Below are 27,513 nucleotides of genomic sequence, written 5' to 3' on the forward strand. Positions count from 1 at the left end.
CATAAAAACAGTTTGATGTGCACATATCTTCAGTTTTGTTTACACATGCCTGACCTCCCTTCAACTTTTGGGCATAATGACACAACTGATATTGAAACTCTTCCACGTGAACCTTGGGAAGAACAAAGCTGTTGCTTTTGATCACCAACCCTAATTACGCTCCCTTATTACTAACTTTATCCTCATCTCTCGCCACTTAAAGGCTGAACTGGTCCTTGCACATCTTTGGCATGCTGCTCAATTCAGACTAGCTTTCAAACTACCCATGCTTCCACTTCTACTCCCATCTCAACTTCTCCACTAACCTTTACCTGTGTTTTTGTTAGCATCTCTTTAAAAACTCTCTCCAATGTCATCTTTCCTGTCCTCCCATTCTCTCCCCTCCATAAATTCCAACATTTACAAATTTCTACCGGCCAGTACCCAGTCCTGCATTCAAGTTTTTCTTCCCCATCACCACTATCCTGGATAATCTGGTTCCCTGCCCACCAGTGTATTACATTTAAAATCATTGCCCTCATCTTCAAATCGTTGTGGCCTTGCTGCACCCTGTACCAGCACTATTCTCTAGCCTTAAGCTTCTGATGAACTCCTCAGTCTTCTGACTCTGGCTTTTTGTGCATGTTCCCTACCTTCATGCCACCAATGGTGTGGCAGAGCCATTGACTGCCTCTGCCTAAGTCTCTGAAAGCCCCCACCCCCACCTGTCTGCTTCTCCCTCCACCTTCAAAAAGCCTTGTAAGAAGCCATCCTTGGAACCGAGCTCTCATTTGCACCTCTTGATCTCCCTCTTCTTGGTTTGCCATGTTCCTTTTATCTGTCTTCATTTCTTTCTCTAAGTGTCCTGGGACATGCTCAACATTAAAACAATTGATAAATGCAAGATTGTGTGGGGAAAATTGCAGGCGTTATCCCTTATCATTTGTTGAAGTTCCAGTGCATTGTTGCTATTTGAGTATTAACATTGCAGAAATTTACATGCGCGCACAGTTTTATATGGTTTATGTATTCACGTCTTCAGCTGATTTCACTTACTCAAAATAAAACTTTTTAATGGCAAAATTATAAAACAAATCAAAATTATGCAGAACTTGATAATGGTTTAAACAGCAGGAAGCTGTATTGTTATGACTGAATATAATTCATTTTCTGTCCTACAGAACTCATTCATCAATTCATTCTGGAACAGCAGAAAGGGAACAGGGTTCCGCTATGCATCAACCCACAGTCTGCTGCATTTAAAAGCTTTATCAGGTATGTTGATGCAGACATTTTGTCAGAGTATTTTAGATTTTACAGTATTAATAATGACTTGTATCAGTTTGGTGTGGAATAATCACTAAAAAATGGCAGAAACATCTAGATGAGTTATGAGCAGGTATTGAATCTAATTCAGTCCTGAGGGGTACCAATCTTATATGCTTAAAGGTTAAGCGAATTAATCAGGAAGCTAATGTTCCTTTTATTTTTAATAAAATTGGAATGATGTGTTTATCTTTATCCTAAACAATGGAAATTGCATATCCTTGTGAAATTAAATAATTTGTAGAGGTTTTAACTTGTAAAACAAACAAGAATCTTTTAGGATGTTTTCAAACCATGCTAAATATAGACAGACTTTAGACAAATTTACAAACAAGATCTGAATCCATATTGTATTCCAAATCTATAACCTAAAGTCACTTGTACTTCTGCTGAAAACCTGATCTTTTAATTTGCTTCTGTTTTTGAGTTATCAAAGTGTTTTAGAAGATACTTTCTGAACAAAAAGTATGAATGTCACCAACTTTTTTTGGCCAACTCTACCATTTTTGTTGGGGGTTGGGGGCAAGTGCAGGGGGAGTAGAATAGAAAATGTACTGAGGTATATACATCAATAATATTAGGTAATGTTCAAAGTATGGATTCAGAATTGTTCATTTGTAGAAATTCCACTCTTGGGAGGAGAAAATTATTTTTTGAACTACTCTTGCTTTGATATTTGTACCAGGTATATTCTCCGATACCTACCCCAGTGACTACTATTTATATCTGATCATCAGTATTGGCTACCTGTTTGACTATGGAAGGCATCACACTCAAGCTCTGGCCTTTCCTTGACCCGTCTTCATCAATGCATACTTCCAGTGGGGATCAGGGATCTGTGCATAGTGACCAGGGGTAGGAACCCTCCCCAACTCTCAGAACTGAGGCTAATTATGTACTTAACACATAGCCCTAGCTGAGTTAAGTGCCTACTGAGGATTGAACACTTATTCTGCTGTTTAATGCTCAGCATTAGAGTCTTGCAAACCAATTTCCGGCCTTGTACATAGTAACAAATGATTTATTTTGAAATATGCATTTGACATCAAGTACCTAATGTCGACAGCCAACCTTGTATTAGATTTAAATACTTATCCTTTACAGAGTACAGAAGATATTGCAAGTCTAGTTGCTGATAAAGAAGGAATAATTTACTTGTAATGGACAAGTGTGTGTTTTCTTCTAAAACTTCGTGACTGGGTTAGAAGTCAAGCCAAACGTTCTCTTCAATTTGAAGGTTTAGCAAAATTTTGCTCACGTACCTCAGTTGCATTAGTTTTTATGGTTATTTTTCAGTTTATAGCAAAATATTGCACCATTGTCATTCTCCATACTATTTATAATTCCATTCAATATATTAAGTTAATTGCAATCCATCCAGTGTGACTGCAGTTGATAACTGAATTTCAATTAGCTTGATTTTCATTATTCAAATGAGGTATAATGTTTTGGAATGGGTTCTGTTGTTGAATTGCCCATTAGTCACTTAAAATGTAATAAATCTGTCGTTTGTTAATTTTATTGACCTTTGAATGAAATTGATTAAGGTCAGTGTGAGACATTTTACAACAATACTGTATTTCAGTCATTTCAAACTTTTTAGATTGAAGGATCCCTTTCAAATAAATTAGAAATCACCATCCATCTAGATTATACTACATATTACTCATAATAGGCAAATGAAGAGTGTTTTAATGTTGCTTTTAAGAAAACGGGTGTTTACTTAAAAATATTGGTGAGATGGGTGTAATGTTTGCTGCACTCTACTCCCAGCTCGCACCAAGTTCGCCTCCAGCCTCCGCTATTCAGCTAATCTTGACCACAGTAAGCCCGTGACCAGTGTTCACATCATCCATCCATAAGGCTAATCAATTCGCAGTCACTGAATCCTGAGGCGACCACAGGCCCCAGTTTGAGAACTATTCTGTTTAATGGCCAGTTGGAAATGAGCAATATGAAATGAATTTGGATACATTTTAAATTTATATACCACTGAATTTTCACTGTAAAGCCTGAAATGGTTTATATTGCTCTGATTATGTTTTTTGTTTGCCCTTTAACAGCTCCACAGTAGCTCAGCCCTCTGAGATGCCCCCATCTCCACTGGTATGGGAGTAAGTGGAAGAAACTACTGATGACAAACATTTTAGGTTCTCACTAGAGTCTAAAATTTGCAGTACCATTTATGTCGGGACAAGTGTGTAATTTTACTTATAAAATTTTTAAAAGTTAAAATAAACCACTGATAATTGTAAAGAATATACTTTTAGGAATATGCTGGACTTGTATTTTTTAGGGATAAAATTGGTGGTTGTGCTTTGAAATAAAGCAGCTTTAGCAAGAGCTGCACAGTTTGTATGTATTTATGGAACCATGTGCAGCCTTCGTTTTTGGCTTTGGAAAAACAAAAGCTGCACTAAAATGAACTGGGTGTCTTGACGTTGAAGTGGGACATGGAACAGGCATGTACAGGATCTCTAAGGAATCAACGCTGACCCATTCCTGAAGACACTTGGAACTGAGACTGGCTAAGAATACAAAGTTTATGCCGACCAATCATGAAGTCACGTTGGTTGATAAGGCTGTTTAATGAAATGGGCATGTCACCTGACAGATCAATTCTTTAGCTTCTCTTCAGAGCTGTGACAGTGGTTTGCTGTTGTTTGTAAAACATTGTGATTAGAAAGAGATGGAGTGAGTGTGGATTTATCACACAAAGTAATTTATGTTTCCCCAGTCCCTTAATTATATTTAACCAATTTTTAGAAACATTTTGTTTTATTTCTGCAGTCAAACCTCAAGCATGCATCATCCCACATCACTTGTGTATATAAGTCCAGTGTTGGGTAGATTTTAAAAGTCTTGACATTACTGTATAGAGGAATTAGCTTGCACATTTTAGGTCTGTGAAATATTCCGTGGAAGTTATTTTCAGCACTGGACAGTGTAACAGGAAAAAAAGCAGCACATAGGCGATTATGTTAATTGTGTCTTGTGTCTTTAGGCAGAACTGTGTGGAAGTGTTGATCTGAAACGTCACAGTAGTGCAGTTTTAATATCCTTTCTGACAAATCCTTATCTACTGGAACACTGAACTATTCTGTGTATATGTATATATGAACAGAAATTGAAGGCTCTACCTCCAGGAGTATACAACTTGGTTTGTTTACCTCCACGTTTTTTTTAAAAACAATTCAGCGTGGGGATTTAAAACTTGAATGTCCCTTCCAGCTTTTATATTTAAAAAAAAAAAATTTTTTCACATGTACGAAGGAACCTTTATGGATTGTCTTAAATACACAATTGTGTTCAAAGCTGAGAATATGACCCCAGGCTCGGTCATTAGTACTTGACTGTTAAATAACTGTAGTTCATATCTGTATTTAGCATTGGACTCTTGCTGCGAGTGACCCAGAGCAAAGGTGTGCACAGATTTCAGTTAGATCCCTAATATTTTTTTCCTTTTAAAACTTTATCTTAAATGAAGTACTGGCTTGCTGTGACAAAGAATCGTCATGCTGAAAATTGCATCAATTTCAATTAGAAACAATGAAGAGGTTTATGAATTTTTTAAAAATACAAAGTTATTAAGCCTCCAGAGCTTGAATAATAAATGAAGTTTTAAAGGCTTGTATTTGAAGATTTCTGTTTTCAGTAAACGGGGGCAAAAAAGTTCTGAGAGCCTGCTGAGAAACCAGTTTCAAGACTTCACCTGAGGTTCATCGTCCTATGTGACACATTTGCCGGTCACTTTGTACAATGTAGATTTGAAGTACAGTGGTGGAAATTCATTAAATGTGACATTTAAAAGAAAATCAGTGTGCTACTAGTGAATTTGTCATTGAATATTTAGACACAAGTCCTCTTAAATTATTAAGTTTCCCTTTCTGATTTGTGATTTCTGTACCTAGCCATTGAGTCTCACCCCGCACCTTTGAGTGAAAACATATTTCTTGAGTTTAGTTGTCTTATGCAGTTAGTTATGTGGTAAAAGAACACAAACATATCATTTTTCTTGCTTTATTTGAATGTTCCAAACTTTGTGCACCCTTTTCTATAACTGAATTAGAGCTTTGCTCACAAAAGCATTGCACTATAATCACTCCAGTCTGGAAATCCAGAAAAACCAGTTGTCCAAAAATTTTTTGAGCATACCCAACCAACTCATGGACTTGCTGCTCGACTGTTCAGGCCCTGCAACACATCAAGAAGGCATGGGCTCACCTGATCTTGGGACCGAGGGTAGAAAATGGGTGATGCAGTTACTGTATAGCATGGGAAAACACAGCACATAGTTAGAAAGCTACTCTATTTCTCTCTCCTCTCTTTGTCAGTCTACTTCTTACATCTCAGTTTCTCTTGCTACCTTTCTCCATCTCTCTCTTTCAGTCTCCCTCAGTCAATTTCTGTCCATCTTATCTCTATATTTCTCTCTCTGGCTCTTGGAGTGGAAACATGGAATAAACACCAGTTGAATAAGTAAAACAATTTTTATTACTGCTTTATAATGTTTTATTACTGTTTTATGTTTCAGATAATTTTTTTTATTAATTCACGGAATGTGGGTTTCGCTGGCTGAGCCAGCATTTATTCCCTTCCCTAGTTGCCCTTGAGAAGGTGATGGACTGCAGTGGTTCAACAAGGCAGCTCACCATGTGGTGTAGGTACACCCACAGTGCTGTTAGGAAAGGAGTTCCAGGGTTTTGACCCAGCGACAGTGAAGGAACAGCAATATATTTCCAAGTCAGAATGGTGAGTGCCTTGGAGGGGAACTTCCAGGTGGTGGTGTTCCCATCTATCTGCTGTCCTTGTCCTTCTAGATGGTAGTGGTCATGGGTTTGGAAGGTATTGTCAAAGGAGCCTTGGTGAATTCCTTCAGTGCATCTTGTAGATGGTACACACTGCTGCTACTGTGCATCGGTGGTTGAGGGAGTGAATGTTTGTGGATGTGATACCAATCAAGTGGGTTGCTTTTCCTGGATGGTGTCGAGCTTCGAGTGTTGTGGGAGCTGCACTCCTCCAAGCAAGGGAGTATTTCTTCACATTCCTGACTTGTGTCTTGGAGATAGTGGACAGGCCTTGGGGAGTCAGGTTAGTTACTTGTTGCAGGATTCCTAGAATCTGACCTGCTCTTGTGGCCACAGTATTTACATGGCTAGACCAGTTCAGTTTCTGGTCAATGATAACCCCCAGGATGTTGATAGTGAAGGATTCAACGATGGTAATGCCATTGAATGTCAAGAGGCAATGGTTAGATTCTCTCTTGTTGGAGATGGTCATTGCCTGGCATTTGTGTGGTGTGAATGTTACTTGCCACTTGTCAGCCCAAGCCTGGATATTGTTCAGGTCTTGATTTATTTGGACATGGACTGCTTCAATATCTGAGGAGTTGCAAATGGTGCTGAACATTATGCAATCATCAGCAAACACCCCCACTTCTGACCTTATGATGGAAGGCAGATCATTGATGAAGCAGCTGAAGATGCTTGGGCCCAGGACACTACCCTGAGGAACTCCTGCAGTGATATCCTGGAGCTGAGATGACTGACCTCCAACAACCACAACCATCTTCCTTTGTGCTAGGTATGACTCTAACCAGTGGAGCGTTTTCCCCTGATTCCCATTGACTCCAATTTTGCTAGGGCTCCCTGATGCCACACTGTGTCAAATGCGGCCTTAAAGTCAAGGGCAGTCACTCTCCCCTCACCTCGGGAGTTCAGGTCTTTTTCCATGTTTGAACCAAGGCGGTAATGAGGTCAGGAGCTCAGTAGCCGTGGCGGAACCCAAACTGGGCATCAGTGAGCAGGTTATTGCTAAGCAAGTGCCCCTTGATAGCACTGTTGATGACCCCTTCAATTACTTTACTGGTGATCGAGAGTAGGCTGATGGGGCAGTAATTGGCCGGGTTGGATTTGTCCTGCTTTTTGTGTACAGGACATACCTAGGCAATTTTCCATTAGGAGAACAGCAAGATCTGGAGCATATCTTCAGTACTATTGCCGAAATACTGTCAGGGCCCATAGCCTTCAGCCGTTTCTTGATGTCACATGGAGTGAATCGAGTTGACTGAAGACTAGCATTTGTGATGCTGGGGACCTCGGAGGAGGCAGAGATGGATCATCTACTCGGCATTTCTGGCTGAAGATTGTAGCAAATATTTCAGCCTTATCTTTTGCATTGATGTGCTGGGCTCCCCCATCATTGAAGATGGGGATATTTGTGGAGCCGCTCCTCCAGTGAGTTGTTCAATTGTCCACCACCATTCACAATTGGATGTGGTAGGTTTGCAGAGCTTAGATCTGACCCGTTGGTTGTGAGATCACTTAGCTCTATCACTTACTGCTTATGCTGTTTGGCACGCAAGTAGTCCTGTGTTATAGCTTCACCAGGTTGACACTTCATTTTTAGGTATGCCTGCTGCTGCTCCTGGCATGCTTTTCTGCACTCTTCATTGAACCAGGGTTGATCCCTGCCTTGGTGGTAATGGTAGATTGGGGATATGCTGGGCCATGAGGTTATAGATTGTGTTTGAGTACAATTCTGCTGCTGCTGATGGCCCACAATGCCTCATGGTTGCCCAGTCTTGAGTTGCTAGATTGGTTTGAAATCTAACCCATTTAGCAAGGTGGTAGTGCCACACAACTCAATGGAGGGCATCCTCAATGTGAAGGCAAGACTTTGTCTCCACAACAAACTGTGTGCAGTGGTCACTCCTACCGATACTGTCCTGGACCGATACATCTGCGGCAGGCAGGTTGGTGAAGTTGAGGTCATGCATGTTATTCCCTCTTGTTCGTTCCCTCACCACTTGCCGTAAACACAGTCTAGCAGCTGGGTCCTTTAGGACTTGGCCAGCTCAGTCAGTAGTGGTGCTACTGAGCCACCCTTGGTGATGGACATTGAAGTCCCCCGCCCAGAGTTCATTCTGCTCCCTCGCCACCCTCAGTGCTTCCTCCAAGTGGTGTTCAACATGGAGCACTGATTCATCAGCTGAGGGAGGGCAGTAATCAGCAGCAGGTTTCCCTTGCTTTTTCTTTTGTGTTCCATGTTTGACCTGATGCCATGAGACTTCACGGGGTCCAGAATCGATGTTGAGGACTCCCAGGGCAACTCCTTCCCAACTGTATACCACTGTGCTGCCACCCCTACTGACATACCCAGGGATGTTAATGTGTCTGAAACATTATTTGTAAGAGATGATTTCGTGAGGATGACTATGTCAGGCTCTTGCTTGACTGTCTGTGAGACAGCTCTCCCAATTTTGGCAGTAGCTCCTAGATGTTAGTAAGGACATTGCAGGGTCGACAGGGCTGAGTTTGCCATTGCCGTTTCCTGTGCCTAGGTCGATGCCGGGTGGTCTGTCCAGTTTTATTCCTTTCTAGAGACTTTGTACAACTGCTAGGCCATTTCAGAGGGCATTTAAGAGTCCCTTAACAGACATTAGTGAACCAGATTGGTTTTTACAACAATCGACAATGGTTTCGTGGTCATCATTAGATTTTTATTAAATTCAAATTCCACCATCTACCGTGGTGGAATTTGAACCTGGGTCCAATGCATTACCCTAGGTCTCCAGATTACTAGTCCAGCAACAATACCACTACGCATCACCTCCCCTTAGGGATATTTATATCTGTGATTTTTACCAGTTCACACACCTCTGGTTAGACATTCCATCATCATTCTATAATCCAGAAAATTCCAAAAGTCGGAAATGACTTTGTCCCAAGTGTTCCAGACTCAAGAGGTTATGGTGTACTAACAACTGAATTTTCTTCTCCCCAGCTCTTTCAAAAAAAAAACTGTAATCCAAATATAACACTTTGCAATTCAGTCAGTTAACTGAATTTTAATTTAGGTGAATTATTTTTGAGTACATAAATTTTTCTCTTCCAGTGACTAGAATTATTTTTGGCACTGTGTTCGATTTGCTTTTGAATGGCATATTTGGGGCTTAGTCACTTGCAGCTACACAATTCACAAACAAGACATTGAGTAATATAGTGACATAAAGAGAGATATCTTTAAAGAAATAAAACTGGACCTTAGTATTAAAACATAAATGAAAATGGCATGCACATGTTAAACGTAACCTGAGAATGAAAGTTATTACATGTTGCTACGGACTCAAGTATCAACAAACGCTGAGATGGATATGAACATGTAAGTAGTGGTGTGGATTGGTACTTTTGTACTTGGGCTTCATTTCTCTATTGTTCAGCTTGTTTTGGACATGGCTACATTCTGTATGATGGGGCAGCTTGATAGCTACAGATCTAAACGTTTTGACTGACACTAGAATTGGAATTCCCATTGTCATTGATATTCACAAATGCACTTATCCATAGAGCTATGTTTAATTTACTAAGTTGAGAGAGATGGAAAATAACAAAGTAAGAGATAAGTGTTCATATAGCAGTGTGCTGAGATTTCTGTATATTGTTTTACTAAAGAAAGAGAAAATATGAAAGAGGAAAAGGCCATTCAAACCATCAAGCTCCCTTCTTCCACTGGTCAGTAGTGGATTTCCCCATATGGGGAAAATTCGACAAAATTTTCTTCCCAACACCCAAAGGACAGTTGTGCAAAACATCCATAATGGAGACCTGACCAGTTACTTTCCACAGATGACAATTCCAAAATCCTAAGATTTATAGAGATAAATATTGTTCCCTACAGTATTTAACTTATCTCATGATTACTTATGACCATCAATCAGTTCCTAATTGGATGTCAACTCGGGCAACAGAAGAGCTGGCTAAATCACCTTTCTTACTTTTGATAATCAATTCCATCACTTTTGGGGCAGGATAGAAGTGATATTTTCTAAATTCTCACTTGGCATTTGTTTTTTATTATTTAGAGTTTTATGCCTGTTCCAAGATAAAACATACTACTTGTATCCACATAATCAATGTCTCTTGAGCTATAGTTCTTATGAAATTACCCTGCCCTCTATTATTTCTCCAATTAGAATACATCTCGTTTTACATAATACCTCATTGGTGCTGATAGCTGAAATTTGTTTTTTTTATCAGACTTTGAAAATACTGATCCCAATCATGAAAGCCAACTGCCTAATGGATTTTATGAATGAACGTTCAGATATAAAGCTTTATCTGGTGTTCCTTTCTTTCTAAACCCCTCAAACCAGTAATTTTCATGTGAATAAGTGCTGATGTGAAAGTATTACACATTTTCCTTTTTGCAATTTTGTTTTTTATTAGAAAACTGCCTTTAAGTTACAGAGCTTGACACTGAGGTTAGCCAAATTAACATTTGTTGATCCTAATTAACCATGGATACTAATTAAAGTAATTCAATTCCCATCCCCAGCCTAGGTTGAATTCACTAATTCCGCCAAGCCAATTCTCAAGTCACCCACTATTGAAACAAACGTAACAAAATTACTTTAATTGTAAATCTGTTTTAAAGGGGCAATGAAGTTTAGCAAAGAGCCTGGCATTCGTTTGTACCAAATGATAGTGAGTGCAGCACCCAAAAAGAATTGTCTCGATTTTGTACCAGCTCTTTTGATCAATTTGTAACATGGAAAGGTAAAATATTAATGATCAATTTGTTTGTGATCAAAAACTCCAATTAAGGAATTTCTCCAATGGTTCTTTAAATTTATTTGGTGATTAGCTGAACTAAATAGACCAGAAAGATTCTTGGGTTTCATCCTAGGCCTTTGCTAATTTAGCCATGCTATCCTCTGGGATGGTAGGGGTGTTGCAATTGACCAATGTATTCCTGAGTAGAGAGGAGAGAATTGGCTTTCCTGTATTCTTTATTCTGTTCCAGCCTCTATTAATAATTTAAAAGATTTTTGCTTTTGGCCAAGTTTGATCTGGAGCCTGTCCTCAGGCCTAGTACTGGACGATGAATAGCAGCCTGACACTAAACCTGATCTTGGATGACCTTATTGTGGCAGGTAGATGAATACAGATAAAAGTATTGGAAATCTAGCCATTTAAGTTACTTTTTTTAACTTCACGAATATATGTCAGTTTCAAACCTTAGCTTGCACCTTGATAGTAAGTATGTAGTAGAGGCAGCTTAATACATTGATCATTTTAATTTCTTTTTCACCTAGAAGTCTGCCCTGTACTACTATAATTAGAACCTTGGTAATTCTGATCCATTGCAATTAATGTATAATGAATGATGCATGAATGTATAATTAAATTTAGTGATGCATGTCACAGCTGGCCTAGATCAGGTGATTGGTCTGCATTGGGTTGAACCATGTATAGTTACAATGTACCTATCCCCCTCTTCACACCCTCCCAAATTTTGCAATGGCATTGAATCTTTAAACCATTAATTTGTAAAAGTGTACTAAATGTTTTTCTGTGGAAGTATATTTTATAATAGGAACAGATACAGATCATTCATCCCCTCAAGACTTTTCTGCCATTGAATCAGATTTGTACCTCCATTCCATTTATCTGCCATTGCTCCACATCTTTCAATATCCACATGTAGCAAAGATCTGTTGCCCTTGGTCTTGAATCTTTGGATTAATGTGGCATCCATAGTCTTTGGGAGAGCAAGTTACAGATTTCTACCACCTTTTTTGGGAAACATTGCTTCTTGATTTTACTCAAATGGCCTCTTTTTCTGGATTCCAACACTAGAGTTACCACCAAATAGTTTCTTTGTATCTACCCTAATGAACATCTTTCTCAGTTTAAAGACCTAGGTGAGATCACCCTTGAACCATCATGAACTCTTGCAGCAAAGAGGCTTGTGCCAGCTCTTTGAAAGAACTAATTGATTAGTTCCAACCCCCACCTTCTCTTTCCCAGTAGCCCTGCAAAAATTTATTTTCCAAGTAAAGATCCAGTTCCCTTTTGAAAGTTATTATTGACTTTGCTTTCCACCACCCTCCCAGATCATAAAATGAGTTTTAAAAAGCTTTCCATCTACCCTGTGGTGGTTCTGCCACTAATAATTGTCTCCAGTGTTAGAGTGCAAGGATCCCATATGCCTTGTTAGCTGTTGTATTAACTTGTCCTGCCATGTTCAAAAAAATGAAACCCCCAGCTTTCTGTTTCTACACCTCCTTTAAAATTGTACCATCTTATGTTGCCTCTCTTCGTTCTTTCCCTAAAAGGCACCACTTTACACTTCTCTGCATTAAATTTCACCTGTCAATTATCCATTTAGCCTATCAATTGCCCATTTCGACAACCTATGCTTCTGAAGTCTGCTACTTTACCCTCACGGTTTACTGAATATCATGGCATAATGGAGAAATCTAACTTCATCTAATTTATGATCGCAGAATTCAAATGTCGATTGAGGTTTCAATTGTGTGCGCCAAGTCTATTTGAAAACGTCGCCAACTGAACCCTTAAACACATTGGTGATTTCAGCTTGCCCGTGGTACCCACTGAGCCATTTAGTCAATGACTGGATGGAATTATTGTTGTTTCAACGCAGTAGGTTAAATTCTTGAAGTAGTTATTTATTTTGTCACTCCAGGACCTCAGGCTATCCCCAAACACACAAGTTGCTTTTACATTATAGACAAATACAACAGCGAACTTGGGCGCGGTACATTCCTTAAAAGAGCAACAAAGATAAACAGCCAGTGGGCGAACTCTACACACGGAACAGGATCAACCAGACTGGACCGCGAATTGGCGTCTCAGAAGACAGCACCTCCTTCTGTTCAACTCGGTATTGCGCAGAAGTGCCCTGTTGTATTTGCTCAACTCCCAGTAGCACTTCAGCCTCTGTTCTGTGACTGCGACTAACTGCAGAAGCAAACACAAAAGGAAAATACTGCCGATGCTGGACACACTTAACAGGTCTGGTAGCCTCTGTAGAGGGAGAAACAAAAGTTGACGTTTCAGGTCAAGGACTTTTCTTCAGAACTGACACGTTAAACAAAAGCTGTTATGGTGGCGTTCTATCTTTAAGGAATGCAGAGCACAACTTAAAAGTCAACGTTATAAAACTACATATTGGAACAGATGGTTCTTATTCCAATTTTTCTGTTTCAAGAAGTTTCCTAACGTAGCTGAATTCTGCAGTCCGATTTTAATGTTTTATTTTGTTGAATTGTGATTTTCTGACTTAATTATCAATAAAACTTGTTTTGCTCGTGGCTGGTGTTTTATAATCAGAGGGAAAGTCCTTTTATGCCATTAGCTTTTACTTTTTTTAAAATACATTGTAATAGTAGTATAAATACCACGAAGGCGTTGTGAACAATAGCATTTAAATGAAAGTGGGAAGAGGCCATTTCTTTGCAACAAAACGGTTAAAGTAATTGCTTTCCTAAGGTAGGATGTATGTTTGACTCTCCCTCCATCACTCCCAACTGTCTCCAATCTCAAGGGTACTGCAGCGAGGTACAGTAGAGACTATCTCGGTTGGTGTGAGGGTAAGTGGAGGGAAGGCCGCACGCCTCCATATACTATGGGCAACTAAATGACGGAGTGGTGGCCAGAGCCTACCCGCCCAGACTTGGATAGGGAACGCTTTTACCTGGGAAGAGGGAGAGAGTTGGAGCTGAGGGAATAAGAAAGAAACCGCATCCCTGAATCGGATATTTATAATTTAAAAACACGAGTATTTCGCCTGAGGCTTTATTCATTCTGATGTGCATTCGTAAAATGCCACACAAGCACAACACACGCCTAGCGAAACTAAATGTGAAGAAATTAAATTTCCAATGAGTTATACTGCCACTGAATGGTTGGAATTTAATTTGTCTAAACTCAGCTGCGAACGATTCGGGCTCTAGGCGAAGTGCATCTGCACAGTAACAGTCTGTCAATGTGATATCTCATACTTAATTTAATTGCATGCTATTAGAAGTAGCGATTTATTTTGTGATCGGAGCAATTTCCGTTGAAATCAATGTTTGCCCAGGACTATTAATTTGTAGATCTTGGCTTTCATTATGACCAGAAAGGATGTCGTAAATTATTAAAAGAATGACCTCTAGTTTGAAATCCAAGTTAACATATAGTGACGGAATTTGATTAATCAAATGGGAATTAATCTGTTGTGTTGATGGCAGAAACCAATCTAGCAAAATATTTTTAAAAATGCGATGTATGCAGATTGTATCCAGGATAGGAATGCGGCAAGCGAGAGGGATTAATATCAGGTTCTTCCCCCCCCCCCCCCCCCCCCATTTATTTTACCTTTTTGGCTGGCCATTTCTGGACTTGCCGCTTATTTGCAGCTAGTTACTTGCACCATCTGTGAGATCTCCGTTGGAAGCGTTGTACCTTTCCTAAGGGTCAATAAGCAAGTAACAAGACGGAGAAATTCCAGCATCTTGAATCCCTTCCATGTTCCTATTTGTGCTGCGGAACCCGAAACTTCCGTCTCAGCGGTTGTCCCAGTGGAAGGAGCATTGCGGATCGAGGGCCGGGGGATGTCAATAAAAACAATTATTTATTGTTAAAGGGGAGTCGTGGGAGCAAGTTTCCTCCACATGCAGAAAACTTCAGCGTTCTGTCGTACGAAAATAACTTTCCCAATTTGCCCTCCCTCTACACTTCCCCACAGAGATGGAACTGAGACTGGAAACTCCGATTGGGGTGCTTCAGATTGGAAATGCGCCTTCTACACTCTTTTTCAAGTGAGTAGGTTGTTCTACAAAGTAATAATTGGAGATCAATATGCCGGAGCCTTGGGCGATTAAGTCAAGACATACGATTCTATTTTTGGAAACACTCGGGTCAAGGCAGCATCTGTGGAGAGAGAAACAGAGCTAACGTTTCAGTTCGGAAACTCTTCAAGAAGTTCAACCGAAGCAGACCATGGAAGGTACAGACCGACCCGTCTCGGTCGATCCGTGACCGACTATATGTTAGCTAAAAGGGATTGTATTTCATAAGTTAACCAGCAAGCACGTTGCCTGTGAGGCGATTACCTTAATATGTTGGTTCCGTTTAATGGTAAACTGTTACAGTTACAAAAAAAGGGGAGAGGGTTGCTTCCGTATCAAATAAACGAGAAACAAATGAGTCAGGAACGAATTAGATCCCAACCACACTTCCCGTGTTCCCATTTTTCAACATAGTAACATTTATTGTAAACCTGGAGGGAAGTGTAATAAATTAATCGTTGAGTTCCTTTTAAGCTTTTGAAAAGCTCAATTCATTTCCCAGAATTCTTGAATTATTATTCCTTTGATACTGTAGAATAAACTACCCGGTTAAATGCTTATCTATAAGGTTGGTTCTTAGAGGTTTAACAAATCTGTTTGGTGCCGTGCTAGAAGGGCCGATGATTTCTTTAAATGGCTAGGTGCTCCACTCAAGTTTGCATCACACCTGTAATTGCAGGCGTGAATCTTGTAAATGAGTAAGGATGAAAGGGTAGTTAATTATATCTGAAGACGGGCTGCTTGCTGGGGAGAATCTAATGTTGTCAAAACGGATAACGAGGCTTGTTAGCACAGGCGCTGGGAGGGCACTTAGGCTGCCTGATGTGTCACGAGTGCCCCCTATTGGAAGACTTGAATTAGCCTTTAGTTTCCTCTTCAAAAAATGGTCAAATTTTGAATCATAGCTCTATCTGCCAAATCTGTTTCATTTAAAGTCATAAACTGAGCGGATAAAAGCAAGGCCTCTGTCCCGGTATGACCTAGAATTTGTATCTAGAAGTACATCTAATGAACCTGCCATTAGTTAGACTTACCCTTGTATCCTTCCTCAAAACGTTTGTCCATTAAGTTGCTGAAAGTGCGAGCTGAAAACGTCATAGCGAGGGAAACGGAGATCTGGGAACTTAGTGAACAGAACCATTTTTAAATGATTTACGGATTGAGAAAGTAGCACAGAAAGAATGGAAAAATAGGGTGAATTAAAAGTACAATTCAGCTACGGAGAGCAATAGCGAGGAAGAAAGGCTACATTGAGAGAGAAAAGAGTCAAAGGGAAAGTAAGACAAAAAGATTTAAACTTGGTATTTTTAAGTCTGCCTGAAAAATTCAAAACCTGGAGGAATGAGACTCCACAGCTATAATAGTTCATTTTTGGTTGGAAGTTAATTGGCTATCATTAATATCACATTATCACAAAAGGGTATACTTTGCACTTCTGATTACATGACTTAAATTTCTGTGACTAGTTCAATGGGCAAATACAATTTACCAAATATAATGGGGAGGCTAAGGGTGAAATGTCATTTTCATGAAACTCACCTGTTAGGAAATAGTGATAGTTTAAGTAAGTTGTATTTTTGGGTGTCAGGAATAAGATTTAGCTTTAAAGCTTAAGTTTGATTTGTATTTCTGTATTTGTGTATTAAGAAAAGGTCAACTTGAGTTTTAGTTTCACTTTAAAAGGGATCCAGTTTCATTTTTAATGGAGACAAAGGTCTAAAGCTGTTTGTATACCTGCATTTCTAATGAGATTTTTATGACTATTGGGGAGAAGTTAAAGCAAACACAGTAGAAAAACTATTGTTGCCTAGCAACAGAGGTCCAGAGAGGCAGCCCTCACATCCGTACCCCCCCCCCCACCCAACCCCCAACACACACACACACACACACACACACACACACGGAAAAACTAAAGAGAAAGTAATTTGAATTCAGTTGAAAGTAGCTGCCAGAGAGACACTGGAGCAAAGGGACAGATAGCAGGTCCCCAAGCTAAAGAAGAAAGTCTCCAAAATCCAGGGGAATGGAACAGGAGAAAGTCCCAAGAAGACCTTCTAGTCAAAGAAAGGATAGGAACCTGGAAAAGGCCCTGTTCAGTGAAGTTAAAAGTAAAGGAGCAGAGGAGAAGGCTTCAAGCTTAAAGGGAGAAAGCTGCAGGAAGCAGATTTAAAGTGAGAAAAGCTTGTGAGAAGTCAGAAGGTCCAAAGAGACAGCTGAAGGTCTGTAACTCTTTACTATAGGCATGTGAAACAGCAGTGTACTGTTGGCACGCTGAGTCAGAGAGAGTGCTTGGAAGAAAGCTTGAATGCACATGGTGACCCAGGGGGGAGGAACATTGGAAGGAGAGTTTGAAACCCTGGAGGTGGAACCTTGCGAAAGGTATCTGAGAGCAAAGCGAGTTCTTCGAGAGTGCAGATTGGAAACTCTCATGTGAAAGATGGACATTGGTGAGACTGTTGGCTCATGGGGTGACAAGCGTCTAGAGGGAGTTAATGAGAGTTTCATAGCATCTGTTTTAGGCGGCATCTGTCACTTGGTTTCAGAGTGTGGGCTGTCTGACCACAGGTCGCTTAGTGGTTTATATGGACTGTGTACTTACTGTGAATGTGAGATTATGAGACAGCCTTTGTAACCTGTGTTATCCTTACAAATCTGTATATATCTTTAAAGGTATAATTGTGGGTGAATGAGTATTGTAATATAGTTCATCTTTTGTTAAATAAATGTTTTATTCTTTTGTTAAAAGTTCATCAGCTGACTTCTGTGACTGTTCAGTAGCTACTCTCCATGTATCTAAACAAAAAATAAAAGTTAGGATCTATCAAGCTAGGTTCCACCCTGGGATCAGGCTTGTCCAGTAGTAACATCAGCTGGGATCATAACATCATGAACTGAAAGTAATAGAATTCCACCCCAAGACACACTCAAGATGAATAGCTTCAAATGGGAAGTTTATGCAGGCTAACAGCTCAGCAGACACTGATATGCACTGGAGTCCTGCATTTGTAAGATAATTAGTAATATCACTCAGTTTCTTAAAGGACCATACACTTCAATTTCTAATTAAAAACCAGGAGGTGGACATGTTTTACCCATAATTTACTCTGCTCTCACTTTGATTTAGGCTAGAATTCAAATCTTACAATTATGTAAAGTTGTGGAGGCAGTGTAATTAGCTGTTTTTTCTGAGGCCTCAAATATTAAAACCCTAAAGCAAAGCCTGACTGGCTTACGAATGCCCCATCCTTTCCAATTTCTCTCTCTTCCCCTCCATGTGTTGGTCCCTCCTACAACTACCTAATCTTTGGTTATTAGGATAGGGTGGTGCAGCCTGTAATTGATCCCGTAAACCCAGTCAACATAGTTTGGAATCAGAACCTGATCTTACATACACTGTGGCTTCAATGTACTATGAAAGTAATGCATTAATATCTTCAGAAAGGACTCTGTCTTGTCAACCCAGAGAAGAGGAGAGTGCAAGAGGAGGACCCTGGGACAGGCAGTCAGCAGCACCAAGAGGAGAGTGCGAGAAGAGGACCCCAAGCCAGGGGGTCAGCAGCACCTAACATCACAGGAAAAATTAAAGTTCATTGGTTGGTGAGAAGCTGCTGTTAGGGAGTGTCATCAAGTAGCTGAGAATTAGAAAAATACATTTCTTTTAAAAGAAGGGGCCACTTATATTTAAGTAAGAAACATAGGTAATGGGGAAATAAAGTTAAGTCGAGACCAGGTAAAATAAAGTTAATGCAGGGGAAGTAAATTGAAGACATGGCAGGACAGCTCAGTCATGTGGAATGCATGCCTTGTAATATGTAGGAAGTTGTGGACACTACCAGTGTTCTAAGCGACCACCTGTGCAGGAAGTGTTGTCAGCGGCAGAACCTTGAGCTCTGGGCTTTGGAGCTTGAATGGTGGCTGGAGTCTCTGTGGCGCATCCACAAGGCTGAGCGCCATGTGGATAGCACGTTCAGTGAGGTGGTCACACCGCAGCTTAGGAGCCTGGAGGCAGAAATGGAATGGGTGACCACGCCCGGCAGTCCAAGAAAATTAGGCAGGTAGTGCAGGAGTCCCCTGAGGTTCCACTTACCAATGGTGAAAGGCGTTGGTTCCTCTGAGGGGTGCAGTCAGAGCTAGGTTTTTGGCACCATAGGCAGCTCTGCTGTACAGGAGGGGAGAAAGAAGAGTAGTAATAGGGGATTTGTTAATTGAAAAACATTCAGGCGTTTCTATGACCATGGGTGTGACTCCAGGATGGTATGTTGCCTCCCTGGTGCCAGGGTCAAGGATGTCACTGAACGGCTGCAGGACATTCTTCTGGGGGAGGGTGATGAGCCAGAGGTCATGGTCCATGTTGGTACTAATGACTTGAGTAGGAATTGGGATGAAATCCTGAAAGCAGACTTTAGGGAACTAGGAATGAGATTGAAAAGCAGGACCTCTGAAGCAGTCATCTCAGGATTACTCCCAGACCCACGTGCAAGCAAGTACAGAACAAGGACAATTGAGCAAATAAACATGTGGCTAAAAGGTTGGTTTAGAAGGGAGGGCATCAGATTTCTGAGGCATTGGGACCAGTCCTGGGGAAGGTGGGACCAGTACAAGCAGTACGGTCTACACCTGAACAGAACTGAGATGAATATCCTCATAGGGAGATTTGCTAGTGCTGTTGGGGGCAGGTTTAAACTAGATTGGCAGGGGAATGGGAGCCTGAGGGCAAATTCAGAGCAGAGAATGGGTGATGGAGAGTTAGTAAGTGACTCAGAAAGACAGAAGCAGCACAGGAATCTGGCAGTGTTAAAAGGTATATATGTAAATGCAAAGGAGCATAGTAAATAAAGCCAATGAGCTGAGGGCACAGATAAACACCTGGCAGCATGATATCATCGCTATAACAGAAATTTGGCTTAAGGAGGGGCAAAAATGGCAGCTCAACCTTCCTGGATATAGAGTTTTCAGGCAAGATAGGGTGGGAATTGGGGGAAGACAAATTTTACAAAGCTGAGAGGTGAGCTCACAAGAGTGGACTCGATACAGCTATTAGAAGGAAAAACTGTAAAATCAGTGGGAGGCATTCAAAGGCACCATTCTACAGACACAGTGTAGACATGTCCCCGCAAAGAAAAACAGTGGTACTGCCAAATCTAGTGCCCCCTGGTCATCCAAAAGCATACAGGCCAAGATAAAGCAGAAAAAGAAAGCTTATGACAGTCACAAAAGACTTAATACTGTAGAAAGCCAAGAGGGGTATAGAAAGTACAAGGGATGAAGTAAAAATGGAAATTAGGAATGCAAAGAGAAGATATAAAAATTATTGGCAGGTAAAATCAAAGAAAATCCTAAAATGTTTTACCAGTACATTAAGAGCAAGAGAATAAGGAAAAGGTAGACTTTGAGAAATGTACCTGATAACTTGTGGGTTGATGCAAAAGATGTGGGCAGGGCTCTCAATGAGTACTTTGCCTCTGTCACTGAGAGGAATGATGCAGACATTCTAGTTAAAGAGGAGGAATGTGAAACATATTGAGAGAGGAAGTACTGGAGGGATTGGCATCCTTGAAGGTGGATAAATCACCAGGGCCAGATACATTGTATCCCAGGCTGTTGAAGGAAGCCAAGGAGGAAATAGCGGATGCTCTGAGGATCATTCTCCAGTCCTCACTAGGTGCAGATGAGGTCACAGAGGATTGGAGGTCTGCGAACGTTGTACAATTATTATAAAAGGGTGTGAGAGATAGGCCAGAAAATTATAGGCCGGCCAGTCCAACTTCAGTGCTGGGCAAAGTATTGGAAACAATTCTGAGACACAGGATAAGCTCTCACTTAAGGCACAGATTGATCAGGGATAGACAGCATGGATTTGTTAGGGGAAGGTTATATCTTACTAACTTAATAGAATTTTTTGAGAACATGACAAGGATTGATGAGGGTAGTGCAGTGGATGTTGTCTACGTGGATTTCAGTAAGGCATTTGACAAGGTCCCACATGGCAGACTGGTCAGGAAAGTGAGATCTCATAGGATACAGGGGAAGGTGTCAGGTTGGATCCAAAATTGGCTCAGCGACAGGAAACAAAGGCTAATGATTGAAGGATATTTTTGTGAATGGAAAACGGTTTCCAGTGGTGTCCCACAGGGCTCAGTGTTGGGGCCCTTGCTGTTTGTTGTATATATTAATGATTTAGACTTAAATGTGGTAGGCATGATTGGGAAATTTGTAGATGACACAAAATTGGCCTTGTTATTAGTGAGGAGGATAGCTGTTGACTCCAGAATGATATCAATGGTTTGGTTGAGTGGGCGGAGAAGTGGCAAATGGAATTCAATTTGGAAAAGTGTGAGGTAATGAATTTGGGGAGAGCAAACAAAGCAAAGGAATAACCAAAAAATGAGAAGTTATTGAGAGCAGCTGAGGAAGTGAGAGACCTTGATGTGCATGTCCTTGAAGGTAGCAGGACAGGTGGGTAAGGTGGTCAAGAAAGTATATGGAATGCTTTCCTTTATTGGGTGAGGTACTGAATACAAAAACAGGGATGTAATGATGGAACTGTATAAAATGCTGGTTAGGCCACAGCTGGAATTTTGTGTACAGTTCTGGTCACCACCTTACAGGAAGGACATAATTGCTCTGGAGAGAGTGCAGAGAAGATTTACAAGAAAGTTGCCAGGGCTTGAAAATCGCAGCTACAAGGAGAGATTGGATAGGCTGGGGTTGTTTTCCTTAGAACAGAGGAGGCCGAGGGGTGACCAAAATGAGGTGTACAAAATTATGAGGGGCCTAGATAGGGTAGACAGGAAAGACTTGTTTTCCCTAGCTGAGGGGTCAATTACCAGGGAGCCATAGATTTAAGGTGATGGGTAGAAGGATTACAGGGGCCATGAGGAAAATCTTTCTCATCCAGAGGGTGGTGGGCGTCTGGAATTCACTGCCTAAGTTGGTGGTTGAGGCTGAAACGCTCGACTCACTTAAAAGGTGCCTGGATCTGCATCTGATGCTGTAACCTGCAAGACTATGGACCAGGTGCTGGAAATTGGGATTAAAATGAGCGGCTAGTTTCTTTTTTTTCTCTTTTTGGCTGGCACAGACACGATGGGCTGAATGGCCTCTTTATGCACTGTAACCTTTCTATGGTTCCAACCCAATATAATGTATTATTGAATATTACAGGAAGGAGGCTTTTGGCTGTTTTTGGTACTCCCAGTTCTCTGGCCAAAGATTGATGAAATCAGCACTTTAAGGATTTGGACATTTGTCTTGTCGCCAGTCTTGGCAGCAGGAGTTAATTTTCTAACATCATCTTTAACTTAACCTAATTATATGGGAATTTTGATTAATTCCATACTCTTTTATATGGTTTTGGAATGGAAAATATATTGACAATACTTGTAAAATCAGCTGATGGAGGTTGGCCATAACAGTTCTCCTGCTCTGTCCTCACTGGCCTTCAGTTACCGAGGTATTTCTGCTTATAACAAGGAAGATAATTTCATATGTGGCTGTGACCTATTTACATCAGACATTTAGCATATTATTATAGTTAAAGAAAAACATCAGGTTCCATCTGAACTTTCAACTTCACACTGCATTCTTTTGCCTTCTAGTTCCTGGTTCCCAGTTCCCATTTGCACTAGAAATTATGCCACTTGTGACTCAGGTTGTAGGTTGAAACTATCCACATTAGAGGTGCCAGTGATTAAAAGATTTTGGGAACATTTGCAATTGTCTTGACGCCCACTGGAAAACAAAGTCCTGGCAAAAATTCCTCTTTATATTGGTTGGAATTTTGCCACCTTAGAAGAATCTCAGGTGTTGGGACCACACCTGGGTCCTGACCCCAGTGGTCTCCGAGTCTCACCCACCTGTGCAATCTTCCCAGAGGTAGCCAACTTAGAACCCCATTTTATTTGGGACAATGGGCAGGTTCCACAGAGAGGAGGGCCAATCAGACCACCCGAAGCTGTGGATGGCCTGTGGGAAATGGGCACTGCTGATGTAGGAAGGAGATTGCAAAGGCACCTCAATGGGAGCACTCACTGTAGACTTTAAAAATTGGTAAAAAAAAAATGTGGCAACAGGTGCCAGGTCACCACTGTTGAAGGGCAACCCTTCCACAGGATGACCAGTTGCCGCAGCTATGGCCCTCTCAGTTGCCTGGGTTTCGGGGTTGGAGATAGTGTTGGGATTTACAGGAGGCCTCACTGGCTCCATGGCCTGCTGCCAGGAGCCCGCCAGCAGCTATCTGTCGGGCTTCAGCCTCAGTGTGGGGCCCGTCCGTCATCAGGCAGATCCCAGTGGCATCACCAATCTCACCCAAGTGGCCACTTAGTTGCCACTAATTGACTACCTGCTGCTACCGGACAGGCAGCCAGTGCCAGTATGACCTATCGCTTAGTGGTGGAATCATGTCAGGTAGATGACCCAACCCGCTTCTTTCTAAAACTCCACTGCCTCTGCATGGCTGATAGGATTCCATCCATTGAGAACTGTGCACAAATCCAGTGAGTGGATTAAGTTACAGAATCATAGAATGGTTACAACACAGAAGAAGCCCATATGTGCTAGCACTCTGAATAAGCAATTCACCAAGTGCCACTCCCCCTGCCTTCTGCCTATAGCCCTGCACATTCTTCCTTTTCAGACAATAATCAAACTTCCTCTTGAATGCCTTGATTGATCCTGCCTCCATCACACCTTCAAGCAATGCATTCCAGATCCTAACCACTTGCTGTGTGTAAAAGGATATTCTCATATCACCATTGCTTCTTTTGCCAATTAGCTTATATCTGGTTCTCGATCCTTCCATCAATGGGAACAGTTGCTCCCTATTTACTCTGCCCAGATGCCTCATGATTTTGAATACCTCTATCAAATCTCCTCTCAACCTTCTCTTTTTTCAAGGAAAACTGTCCCAACTTCTCCAATCTATGTAACTGAAGTTCCTCATCCCTGGAACTATTCCCATGAATCTTTTCTGCTACCTCTCTAATGCCTTTACATTCTTCCTAAACTGTGGTGCCCAGAACTGGACACAATATAGAGGGTAAAACCAGCATTTTGAGCAGGTTTAACATAACTTCCTTGTTCTTGTAATCTATGCTCCTATTGATAAAACCCAGGATACTGTATGCTTTATTAATCGTTCTCTCAACCTGTCCTACTACCTTTAATGATTTATGGACTTATACACCCAGGTCCCTCTGCTCCTTCCCCCCTTTTATTTTATATTTTCCCTCTGCATTCTTCCTACTTCACAACTTTTCTGCATTGAATTTTATCAGCCATTTGTCTGCCCATTCCACCAACTTGCCCATGTCCTTTTGAAGTTCTATCTGATGCTTCTCGCTGTTCACATTACTTCCGAGTTTTGTATCATTTTCAAATTTTGGAAATTGTGCTCTGTACACCAAAGTCGAGGTCATTAATCTATCAGGAAGAGCAAAGATCCTAATACTGGGGGAACTTCACTACAAACTTTCCTCCAGTCTGAAAAGCAACTGTCAAGCATACTCTGCTCCCTATCACGCAGCCAATTTCATATCCATGTTGCCACTCTCCCTTTTATTCCATGTGCTCTAACTTTGCTCGCAAATCTGTTGTGTGGCACTTTATCAAATGCCTTTTGGAAGTCCATGATCACCACATCAAAAGCAATACCCTCAACAACCCACTTTGTTACCTCATCAAAAAGCTTAAACAAGTTAGTTAAACACATTTTTTTCCTTAACAAATCCATGCTGGCCTCCCTTAGCCTGCATTTGCCCAAGTGACTATTAATTTTGTCCAGAATTCACTGTTTCCAGAAGCTTCTCCACTGCTGAGGTTAAAATGACTGGCCTGTAGTTACTGGACTTATCTTTACATCCTTTCTTGAATAAGGGTGTAACATTTGCAATTATCCAGTCCTCTGCTGAGTGTAAGGAATATTGGAAAATTATGGCCAGTGCCTCCGCAATTTCTACTCTCACTTCCGTTATGTCCGGCCCTAGTGCATTATCAACTTTTAAGTACAGACAGCTTATCTAAACCTCCTCCTTATCAATGTTAACCTCTTCAAGTGTCTGAACCAGGTCCCCTTTCACCATGACCTGCACAGCATCCATCTCCTTGGTAAAGGCAGATGCAAAGTATTCATTTAATACTTCAGACATGCCCCCTGCCTCCATGCTTAAATCCCTTTATGGTCCCTAATAGGCCCCACTCCTCCTTTTACCACCCTTTTACTATTTATATGCCTACAGAAGACTTTTGGATTCACTTTGATGTTAGCTGCCCACCTCTTCTCATACTGACTCTTTGCTTGTCCTATTTGCTTTTTAAATTTTCTTCTGAACCTTTTATATTCAGCCTGGTTCTTGGTTGTATTGTCTCCCTGTCACCCGCAGCAAGCACACATTTTTTCTTCTTCATCTTAGTTTCTATCGCTTGTGTCATCCAGGGAACTCTGGATTTGTTTGCCATACCTTTCCAATTTATGGGAATATACCTTGGCTGTGCCAGAATCATCCCCTAAAGGCAGCTTACTGTTCAATTACAGTCATACCTGCCAACCTTTGAATCTAATTTACCTAGGTCAGAACCATTCTTACACCACTGAAGTTGGCTTTCTCCCAGTTAATTATTCTTACACTGGATTGTTCTTTGTCCTTTTCTATGGCCAACCTAAACTTTATGATACAATGACTACTGTCTCTTAGATGTTCCCTTGCTGACACTTGATCCTCTTGGCCCACCTCATTCCCAAGAACCAGGTCTAGCCATGCCTTTTTCATTGGACTGGAAACATACAGCTGTAGAAATATTTCCTGAACACACTCCAGGAACCCTTGCCTCTCTCTACCCTTTGCATTACTACTATCCCAGTCCATATTCGAATAACTAAAGTCCCCCATTATAGCCGCTCTATAATTCTTGCACTTCTCTGTGATTTTCCGTGCAAATTTGTTCCTCTGCATCTTTCCCACTAGTTGGTGGCCTATAGACTATACCAAGCGATGTCATTGCACCTTTTTTCTTTCTTAGCTCCAACCAAATAGATTCTGTGCTTGACCCCTCTGGGACATCTTTTCTCCCCAGTACTGCAATGTTCTCCTTAATCAATTCTAATGCCCCTCCCCCTTTCCTATCTTTCCTGAACACCATGTATCTGGGAATATTTAATACTGAATCCTGCTCTTCTTTAAGCCAGGTCTCTGTTATAATCACATCATATTTTCACGTGGCTATCTGTACCTGCAACTCACCAATTTTATTTACCACACATTGTGCATTCACATATATGCAATGTAACCCTAATTTGGAATTTATTTCTTTCCCCCTTACTCTGACCCCGCCTAATACCTTACTATTTGCACACTGGTGCTATCTATCTCTCCCAATATTCTGTGCACCTTGGTATTCCTCTTTAGTACTATCTCCTGGTTCCCATATCCCTGCCAAGTAAGCTTAAACTTTCCCAATAGCACTAGCAAATTGTCTGACAAGGAAATTGGTCCTAACACTGGTTAGATGCAACCTGTCCAGCCTGTACAGGTCCCATTTCATCAAGAACTGGTCCCAATGTCCCAGGGATCTAAAATCCTTTCTCCTGCACCATCTTTCCAGCCAAGCATTCATCTGCTTTATCCTCCTATTTCTATACTCACTTGCACTCGGTACCATCTATACTTACTTGCATGTGGGGTCTCTTCCAAATGTACTGAGAGACTACTCCACCGATTCTGCGCTTACACACGTCCATGGAGCCTACAGCAATTCAAAAGGAGAAAGGCAGAAACTGGCTCTTGGTGAAAGGGGGCAATGGGACCATGAATGCTTCACTTACTTTGTGAGGCTTCAGGTTACACATCCACTGGTAAGCATTCAGTCAGCACAGGGTTGAGTGAGAGCACCCCCTGGCTCTGGTTGAGATCTCTTAATTCAGAAGTCTGCATAATTTTTCTTTTGCTTTGGGTTTTTCAATTTTCATATAATTAAATTGGGTAGGAATCTATAACCTAGCCTCTCCAAAGAGCTACTTTTTCAAATAAGAAAACATCCACCTTGAAAAATATTTTTATGGTGCATATAAAAATGAATTGTTACTGGTAGCTAGAAGTTGGAGTGCCACTCTATAAACTAATAATTCAGAACCTAGAGATCACTTTACATAAAAAAAATGATTTTATTAGGGTGGATATACTTTGATGTTCTTCATCGTTTTGTGTTTGTGATCCACACACTTTTCTTGATAGGTGAGTGCACCCCTAAATGTTCAATTTGGGTCGCTAGCACTAAATAATGGGGGAAGTTAAAGGAAATGTTAAATGTAAGGACATATTGTTGATGTGTCATACACTGATAAAACTGGTCCAAGAAGGTCCCAAGCAACCTTCAAGATGTTGTTTTCTACAGAATACAATGTAAGTATGTATATGTAATCAAATACATGGTATGGGGAGATTATAAAGTATAACCTAAGATGGTGGAGGCTATAGAGAATCATAGAATGGTTACAGCACAGGAGGAGACCATTTGGCCCATTGAGTACATGCTGGCTCTCTGCAAATGCAATTCAGATAGTCCCACTCCCTTGC

At 41.0% G+C, this 27,513-nt stretch overlaps 2 protein-coding genes and 1 long non-coding RNA gene across 10 annotated transcripts in view; 2 read left to right on the forward strand and 1 right to left on the reverse strand.

Annotated features, from left to right (window-relative positions):
• The window catches only part of nlk2 (nemo-like kinase, type 2), a 186,357-nt gene extending 181,237 nt beyond the window's left edge, over nucleotides 1–5,120 (forward strand). For 4 of the 5 annotated variants that reach the window (XM_041196827.1, XM_041196828.1, XM_041196829.1 and 1 more), the window contains 2 exons: nucleotides 1,161–1,254; nucleotides 3,369–5,120. In XM_041196827.1, the coding sequence (XP_041052761.1) occupies nucleotides 1,161–1,254; nucleotides 3,369–3,423 (149 nt within the window). In that variant the 3' untranslated portion in view covers nucleotides 3,424–5,120. Of the gene's footprint in view, nucleotides 1–1,160; nucleotides 1,255–2,409; nucleotides 2,543–3,368 lie in introns of all 5 variants that reach the window. The other variant, XR_005944155.1, reaches the window with a different exon arrangement.
• A 5,388-nt stretch (nucleotides 5,121–10,508) lies between these two features.
• Nucleotides 10,509–15,412, reverse strand: LOC121283222. The gene is made up of 3 exons (XR_005944210.1): nucleotides 15,209–15,412; nucleotides 14,472–15,026; nucleotides 10,509–13,136 (listed from the first exon to the last, which is right to left on the reverse strand). It is a non-coding gene; the product is annotated as an uncharacterized LOC121283222 (long non-coding RNA).
• Nucleotides 13,011–27,513, forward strand: part of tmem97 (transmembrane protein 97) — a 33,372-nt gene continuing 18,869 nt past the window's right edge. The window contains exons 1-2 of one of the 4 annotated variants that reach the window (XM_041197518.1): nucleotides 13,011–13,124; nucleotides 14,842–14,914. In XM_041197518.1, the coding sequence (XP_041053452.1) occupies nucleotides 13,105–13,124; nucleotides 14,842–14,914 (93 nt within the window). In that variant the 5' untranslated portion in view covers nucleotides 13,011–13,104. Of the gene's footprint in view, nucleotides 13,125–13,502; nucleotides 13,703–14,599; nucleotides 15,103–27,513 lie in introns of those variants that run through there. The other 3 variants (XR_005944208.1, XR_005944207.1, XM_041197516.1) reach the window with 3 other exon arrangements.

Source organism: Carcharodon carcharias, chromosome 10 (assembly GCF_017639515.1).
Source record: "Carcharodon carcharias isolate sCarCar2 chromosome 10, sCarCar2.pri, whole genome shotgun sequence".
In the NCBI taxonomy this organism is placed as follows: domain Eukaryota; kingdom Metazoa; phylum Chordata; class Chondrichthyes; order Lamniformes; family Lamnidae; genus Carcharodon; species Carcharodon carcharias.